This window comes from Pimephales promelas, chromosome 22 (assembly GCF_988280905.1).
Source record: "Pimephales promelas chromosome 22, fPimPro1.hap1.1, whole genome shotgun sequence".
Taxonomy (NCBI): Eukaryota; Metazoa; Chordata; class Actinopteri; order Cypriniformes; family Leuciscidae; genus Pimephales; species Pimephales promelas.
This window is the reverse complement of record NC_142790.1, coordinates 28,980,899-28,990,006: the sequence shown is the minus strand read 5'-3', so window position 1 is coordinate 28,990,006 and position 9,108 is coordinate 28,980,899. Positions and strand designations below refer to the sequence as shown.

The 9,108-nt window shown below is 36.0% G+C and overlaps 1 protein-coding gene across 2 annotated transcripts in view; it reads left to right on the top strand.

The window, feature by feature from the left end:
• The window catches only part of scn5lab (sodium channel, voltage gated, type V-like, alpha b), a 144,789-nt gene that overhangs the window by 62,103 nt on the left and 73,578 nt on the right, over positions 1-9,108 (top strand). For both annotated transcript variants that reach the window (XM_089125950.1, XM_089125951.1), the window contains exons 9-12: positions 3,428-3,569; positions 4,399-4,596; positions 5,929-6,096; positions 6,177-6,530. In XM_089125950.1, the coding sequence (XP_088982076.1) occupies positions 3,428-3,569; positions 4,399-4,596; positions 5,929-6,096; positions 6,177-6,530 (862 nt within the window). The remainder of the gene's footprint in view (positions 1-3,427; positions 3,570-4,398; positions 4,597-5,928; positions 6,097-6,176; positions 6,531-9,108) is intronic.

Here is a 9,108-nt window from a genome sequence, read left to right as displayed (position 1 = left end):
CAGTAATATAGATGATCAGTGGAGTCGATTACAGTAATATAGATGATCAGTGATGGAGTCGATTACAGTAATATAGAAGATCAGTGATGGAGTCGATTACAGTAATATAGATGATCAGTGATGGAGTCGATTACAGTAATATAGATGATCAGTGATGGAGTCGACTACAGTAATATAGATGATCAGTGATGGAGTCGATTACAGTAATATAGATGATCAGTGATGGAGTCGACTACAGTAATATAGATGATCAGTGATGGAGTCGACTACAGTAATATAGATGATCAGTGATGGAGTCGACTACAGTAATATAGATGATCAGTGATGGAGTCGATTACAGTAATATAGATGATCAGTGATGAGTCGATTACAGTAATATAGATGATCAGTGATGAGTCGATTACAGTAATATAGATGATCAGTGATGGAGTCGACTACAGTAATATAGAAGATCAGTGATGGAGTCGATTACAGTAATATAGATGATCAGTGATGGAGTCGATTACAATAATATAGATGATCAGTGATGGAGTCGACTACAGTAATATAGATGATCAGTGATGGAGTCGACTACAGTAATATAGATGATCAGTGATGGAGTCGATTACAGTAATATAGATGATCAGTGATGGAGTCGATTACAGTAATATAGATGATCAGTGATGAGTCGATTACAGTAATATAGATGATCAGTGATGGAGTCGATTACAGTAATATAGAGATGATCAGTGATGGAGTCGATTACAGTAATATAGATGATCAGTGATGGAGTCGATTACAGTAATATAGATGATCAGTGATGGAGTCGATTACAGTAATATAGATGATCAGTGATGGAGTCGACTACAGTAATATAGATGATCAGTGATGGAGTCGATTACAGTAATATAGATGATCAGTGATGAAGTCGATTGCAGTAATATAGATGATCAGTGATGGAGTCGATTGCAGTAATATAGATGATCAGTGATGGAGTCGATTGCAGTAATATAGATGATCAGTGATGAGTCGATTACAGTAATATAGATGATCAGTGATGAGTCGATTACAGTAATATAGATGATCAGTGATGGAGTCGATTACAGTAATATAGATGATCAGTGATGGAATCGATTACAGTAATATAGATGATCAGTGATGAGTCGATTACAGTAATATAGATGATCAGTGATGGGGTCGATTACAGTAATATAGATGATCAGTGTAGTCGACTACAGTAATATAGATGATCAGTGATGGAGTCGACTACAGTAATATAGATGATCAGTGATGGAGTCGATTACAGTAATAAAGATGATCAGTGGTGGAGTCGACTACAGTAATATAGATGATCAGTGGAGTCGATTACAGTAATATAGACGATCAGTGATGGAGTCGACTACAGTAATATAGATGATCAGTGGAGTCGATTACAGTAATATAGACGATCAGTGGAGTAGTTTACAGTAATATAGATGATCAGTGATGCAGCTGATTACAGTAATATAGATGATCAGTGATGCAGCTGATTACAGTAATATAGATGATCAGTGATGGAGTCGACTACAGTAATATAGATGATCAGTGATTGAGTCGATTACAGTAATATAGATGATCAGTGGAGTCGATTACAGTAATATAGATGATCAGTGATGGAGTCGACTACAGTAATATAGATGATCAGTGATTGAGTCGACTACAGTAATATAGATGATCAGTGATTGAGTCGATTACGGTAATATAGATGATCAGTGATTGAGTCGACTACAGTAATATAGATGATCAGTGGAGTCGACTACAGTAATATAGATGATCAGTGGAGTCGACTACAGTAATATAGATGATCAGTGATGGAGTCGATTACAGTAATAAAGATGATCAGTGGTGGAGTCGACTACAGTAATATAGATGATCAGTGGAGTCGATTACAGTAATATAGATGATCAGTGGAGTCGATTACAGTAATATAGATGATCAGTGATGGAGTCGATTACAGTAATATAGATGATCAGTGATGGAGTCGATTACAGTAATATAGATGATCAGTGATGGAGTCGACTACAGTAATATAGATGATCAGTGATGGAGTCGACTACAGTAATATAGATGATCAGTGATGGAGTCGATTACAGTAATAAAGATGATCAGTGGTGGAGTCGACTACAGTAATATAGATGATCAGTGATGGAGTCGACTACAGTAATATAGATGATCAGTGATGGAGTCGATTACAGTAATATAGATGATCAGTGATGGGGTCGATTACAGTAATATAGATGATCAGTGATGGAGTCGATTACAGTAATATAGATGATCAGTGGAGTCGATTACTTATTATATATATTTAAAACCATTTAAAAGGCATAATGAAATAATACTAATTAATTATTAATTTTAAAAAAGTTTTTCTATATTTTTTTGTTTTTTATAAAACATTATGTATGTTATCAAGAAATAAATATAAATATTACAACAATATAGATGAAATATAAAATAAATATCAATATAAATAATTTTTAAACAAGACTCAAAACCTGATTAAATGTTGACTTTAAAACTATTATAAAATAATGATCAAATATTGACAAAAATACTGATTAAATGTTGTTTTTAAAGCCACAATGAAATCATATTTACTCAATGCTGATTTTTTGTTGTTGATAACTGAACCATCAGTTGTCTGTCACTTATTTTTTTCGTCTGAAGTCTGCTGTAAATAGTAGTGTGTGTCGGAGAGCACGTTCTGGCATCGTGTGCCACCCGAGAAAGGAAACCGCGGTTGATATCAGTGTGTCTGGGGTCCGAGGGCCTCAGTCCAAATCGAAATGAAGTGGGGCCCGTCCATTAGCACGTCCTTCAGGGACACGGCGAGGTGTGTGAGTGCGATAGCGCCCGTCACCCGCACCCTCACACTTCCAGCATGCCAGTCTCTGAGAGGCAGACGGGCACAGACTCAAGCCACTGGCGCCACCAGCCTCTCACTACTGTTTTCTGTGAATATCAGTCATAGACCAAGTGTTCAAAGATCGCTCACCTTTGGTGCCTATGTTAAAGGTCACGTCTGAGTTTGAGTTTCTAGTCAAGTCACTTTCATTTATACAGCGCTTTTAACAATATAGATAGTTTCAAAGCAGCTTTACAGTGATAATAGATTACAGTAACAGAGACTGTTTAGGCTTTAGTGTGTTAAACTGGTGGTTATGGTAAGGGGCGGGACATTCCCCAAACACACTCAAAGCGCTCGACCAATCACAACACACTACTCCAGCTGACCAATCAGAGCACAGTGTGCTTTTCAGAAGGAGGGGCTTCATAGAGACAGGAAGTAAACAAAGCGTTACTGACAGACTGGGAAGAGAGGAGCCGCAACAATGGAGAATACGAGACAAAAACTTTAAAACTTTGAAACATGGCTTATTTACGAACTAGTTATTTCTCTTTTCTGCAGCAAATGTCCAGATGGTTTTGAATGTATGAAGACTGGACGAAACCCAAACTACGGCTACACCAGCTTTGACACCTTTGGATGGGCTTTCCTCTCCCTTTTCAGACTCATGACACAAGATTACTGGGAAAACCTCTATCATCATGTCAGTATTCCTTCTGTTCTCTCTCATTACGTCACATTCTGCCATGTGGTTGAATGTACAGGTTGTTCAACATCGGCCATAAGTTCCTCTATTTACTTAAAGCAATTGAGATGCATTTACACTAACGTTCAAAAGTATTGAAAAGAAGAACAACAAAAAAAACACTTTTATTTAAGGATGCATTAAATTGAGCAAAAGTGGGATGTATAATGGTACAAACGATTTCAAATAAATGCTGTTTTATTCTATTAAAGAATCCTGAAAAATTGAATGCATCAGTTTCCCTAAAATATGAAGTGTTTTCAACATTGATAATAATCATAAATGTTTTCTTGAGCATCAGATCCTCATATTAGAGTGATTTCTGAAGGATCATGTGACATTGACTGGAGTAATGATGCTTTGATCACAGGAATAAATTAAATTTCAACATATATTGCAGTAAAATATATGTCTTTTATTGTGTAATAATATTTATAAAAAATAATGTTTTACTTTATTTTTAATCCAATAAATGCAGCCTTCAAAAACATTAAAAACTTTTGAACGGTAGTGAAAATGTTAATATATACTAATTTTGGCGTCAAAAATCGTATAAACACAAACTTTTGCATGCATTTAGAAATTTATTTTATTTATCTATTATCCATTCTCTTTTGGCAGATTTTGGCAATTAAGTTTGATTTTGACCAATGCAGATTATCTCAAAATGATTGATTTATCAGCCTGACCAATGCATCTAATTATCGAATAATCTCCAACAACAAATAATAAAGCAATTTGCAGTTATTGCAGCCACTGTGATTCGATGCCGTTTCTGTGATCACAGACTCTGCGCTCCGCGGGGAAAGCGTACATGGTGTTTTTTGTGGTGGTGATCTTCCTGGGCTCCTTCTACCTGGTGAACCTGATCCTGGCTGTGGTGGCCATGGCGTACGAGGAGCAGAACCAGGCCACGATCGCAGAAGCCCTGCAGAAAGAGCAGGAGTTTCAGCTCGCCATGGAACAGCTGAAGAAGGAACAGCAGGCACGTCGGGGTCACCACTCACATCAGCTGTTCATTTCTACATTCACATCCCAATCGAGGGTTCATGAGACGATGCAATGCTAATCATTCATTAAATAACATTAAAATAATTCAATGGGGCTTCACAAGCAATTGAAATAAGACTGAAATCCAGATATATCTTGATATCACTTCCCATATGTAAATTATAGTAATATCACATTAATTTTCATTTTATGGTAAAATTGTACTTAACTACAGTATTGCATTTCTGTCTTAATAATTAGAGGGGAAACTACCCCTCTAATTATTTCTAATATTATTATTTCTAAAACCACCGGTGTGAATGTAAAGAGTCCAGCTGAAAAGTGAAATGTTTATTATATCGCAATATGACAGAATAAGTGCAATATATAATCTGCAGCCCTTTTTTAAAAAAAAACAAAAAAACAAACACTTATTAATAAAGACTAAATATTGTATCTGTTTACTTGCATGTCATGTGATCATCAACCAACATCAGAGAAACGTGAGCATGAGAATGTTTTTAAATTATTAAAATATTAATGTGTGTGTTTTTCGTCTAATGCTGGGTTCAGACTACACAACATTTTTGTCTGTTATGATGGTCAGAATATGCTATTTTGACTCCTGCATTCAAGAAACATTTCACGTTGCTTCTCGACCAATCAGCGCTTGCCGTGTGTGATGTCATTGAGAAGGCGGAACTTGCGACTTTTGGAAACACGTAAACAAACAATAGCTACCGACGCAGTGTGTTTTATGCTAAATCCCCCACAGTTCTCCATATTCATATATATTCGTAATTCAGCGTTGTATTGCGCGTAATTTTACACACAAAGTGTGTGCGAACAAAACCGCCAAGTAAATTGAGTTCTTTTTCGAGGCTTATTGTGCTTTAAACAGTCAAATACACACAAAATAATGCAGGTCTTGGCGAATATTCATGTAAACACGGTCAGTTATGCTAGTCAACGTAAACAGAGAAAGAAAACTCACGTGTATCGGTATGTTAGATACGTGCGCCAGGTCTTAAAGTGACAGCAGCCTAATAAACCTGCCGCCAAATTATGTGATAATATTACAAATATCTATATGGCGGTTTTTCCCATGGTATCGATGTCAGAACTGTGCCCAGTGAAAACGCTGAGTGGAGAAAACCACTAGCCGCCGTGGCTAGGAGTAAAAAAGTTAATGACGACACGCTACGTCACCCTATTTTTGGACTGATATTGTGTAGTTTGAACCCGGCATAAGGGGTTCGGCTGACCAAATAGTTTGCGAATCCTTGATTTAAGCAATAAGAAATGAATGCTATATTGTGTCTCTCAGGTTGCTCAGAAAGCACAAGAAACCGAGTCCATCTTGACCGCTGACGTGTCGCCGTTCTCCTCGCAAGGCAAAGGGAATCTCGACCGGAGGAAAAGCTCGAGGCCGATGTCAGAAGGGATGACGGGGGACGACAAATCAGCCAAGCTGGACACTATAGAGGGGATGAAGGTGGGTTTAGCATAATAGTTCACTCAAAAAATGAGAGTTCTGTTAAAAAGCCTCACATTTCTTTCTTTCTTTCTTTCTAGCAAACACACTCTTTGCTGGTCCGCACTTTATCCTTGAGGGCCAGACGGGAAAGCCAGGTCAGCATCTTCAACTTCCGGCCGCCGAACAAAGACTCAGAGGTGGATTTCGCCGACGACGAGTTTAGCAATCACGGAGATTCGGACAGTCGAGGCGGATCACTGGCGCTTCCCTGGAGCCGGAGACGGACCAGCGCTCAAAGCACATGCAGTCACAGCTCCCAGTTCTTCTTCCCAAGCCTCAACATCAACGGCAAACTCTTCGTGGCCATGGACCAGAACGGGGTCTCGGGCCAGGGGCCGCTGTCTCCTCTGCAACTGCCCACCTGCACTATGGAGAAGGTCAAAGAGGAGAGCGTAAGTGACTTTAAGCTTCTAATCAAAGTGAGCAGGGCTGGTCGAGGTAATAACGGCATGATTGATTTGTAATGAAGCACATGTGCGAGTCGCTCTGCATCTATAGATCGGGAATCCTCTCTTGTTGAGTCAATCTTGTGAAAAAAATTTAAAAAAAATCACTCGACTAGCACATAAAAGTGAATTAAATGTTGCATTTTTGAAGTAAAATTACTGAAAGAGTATTTTCTTGTAAAACATAATCCAGTTTGAAGAAATGACTTTTGACTGATACTTGGTTTATTTGTAATAATAATAATTATGATTATTATATTCTTAATAATGCATATAATGTTTTATCGCTATGGCCTACAGCTAAAATATCAAATATATGATAATGCTTTTACCCTCACTATCCTTTTGATCAAAAATACAATAAAAACAGTAAAAATAGTGAAATATTATTCCAATTCAAAATAACAGTTTTCTAGGTCAATATATGTTAAAATTAAATTTATTCCTGTGATTAAAGCTGAATTTTTAGCATCATTACTCCAGTCTTTAGTGTCACATGATCCTTCAGAAATCACTCTAATATGATGATTTGATTATTATCATATCAATGTTGAAAGTTCATATTTTTGTGGAAACTGTGATACATTTTATTTTTCAGGATTCTTTGATGAATGGAAAGTTTTCAACCCAGGGATAAACGTGTTAAAAAATACTTAATTATCTCCTAAACATCATCATTGTCTTCAAAGATTGCTGTGTGTGTGTGTTGTTCATATACTCAGTCCTTCTACAGCTGTCAGTTACATTGATAATATGCATTACTCTCTTGCCTTTTCTGAGCTGATCTTGACGAGCTCTTTTCTTTTATTGGCCGGCTGAATACATGCTGTGTAATGATTAGTGTTCTGCGAGAACCTCCACCTCTTCTGATCTTTCCTACGCTCGCAAATGTTCATTTGTCCGCATGTCAAATGGAATAATTCTAATTCAAAGACTGAGGTTATTTTTATTGAATAAGTCCAACAGACAATATGGATTTTTGTTGTTGTTGTCTAGACGTTTTGCATTGTCAGCTATTAAGCCGAATGTAGTAATGTGATGATGTTTACAGTACAGAAGTTATCAGTGAATCTGACAAAAAAAACAAAAAAAAACTAGGGCTGTGCAAAAGTTAATTGCGATTAATCGCATCCAAAATAAAAGTCTGTGTTTACATAATATATTTGAGTGTGCTGTATATAATTATTTTGTATATATAAATACCTATGCATGCATGTATATATTTAAGAATTATTTGCGCTTAAATTCTGTATATATTTATAAAAACATAATCTATATTGTATAAATATAAATATTTTATATATGAATAACACATTTTCTTAAATATATACATGCATGTGTGTGTATTTATATATACAAAATAATTATATACAGCACACACAAATATATTATGTAAACACAGACTTTTATTTTGGATGCGATTAATCGCAATTAATTTTTGCACAGCCCTAAAAAAAACCTTACAGGTCATATTTCACACTTAAAATTAAGAAAGTATATATTTGAAGCTTTGTGTTGCATGATGACATTATTTGCATGATGTAAAATTTAATTAAAAGTAAAAAATAGGCTGTTTATCAGCTAGCTGAAGCAGCTCAGATTGTTAAAAATAATAAGTTTTTATTGAGATCTCATTTAAGTTATGACATAATATTGAATAAGGTAATGTCATAATTATTGCTATCATAATAAAAATAATCAATATGATAATTATAATCATTATTATTATTATTATTATAAAATTCTTCAAAATGCATATTTTTATTGCTATTGTCTAATGATTAATTGCTTATTGTTGTGCTAAAATATTTAAATAAATGGAAATCAACTCAATATTTACATATTCACTACAGATCAAAACTTACAACTTGGTACATTTTTATTTCAACGACATCTGCTCACCAAGGCTGCATTTATTTGATAAAAATACAGTAAAATTCAGTAAAAATACAATAAAAACTAATTTTTGACGATGTTTTGACCCTATTCTCATAGTTGTGTAGGAGGAAAAAATGTAGATATTTTTGATATATTATAAGTGAGTTTTCTTTTCTATGTGGGGGTCATCATTTTTAGCCAGCTGTATGAAACGGAAGTACAACGTCAAGCCAAGAAATCTGAAAAACTCAGAAAGGAGTCTGAGAACTGTCTGGACTGTGTGTTAGAGGCATGGAAACCCTGTTGTCTTGGCGATGTAGTCATGGTTACGTAGCAACAGATGTTGAATAAGAGTAGAGGCGCACACACACACTTCTGCAGCGGTGTTTCCCACTCGTCTGAACAGCAGGAGTGGGCGTTATGGTGGGCCGATGTGAAGTGCTCCTGCGTCATTCCTTTGATTACCTGCGATCAAAAACACATTATATAATCAGAGGGTCATTGTTACAGTCAGACATCATGTACTTGTCTCAAAGGCCTCATATTAAAACAATTAAAATCCAGCAAACGCTTAGAAAACAAATGCATAAAAGCATTTGACAAAAATGATCACATTTCCCAAACCACCCATTAACACTTGAGACAT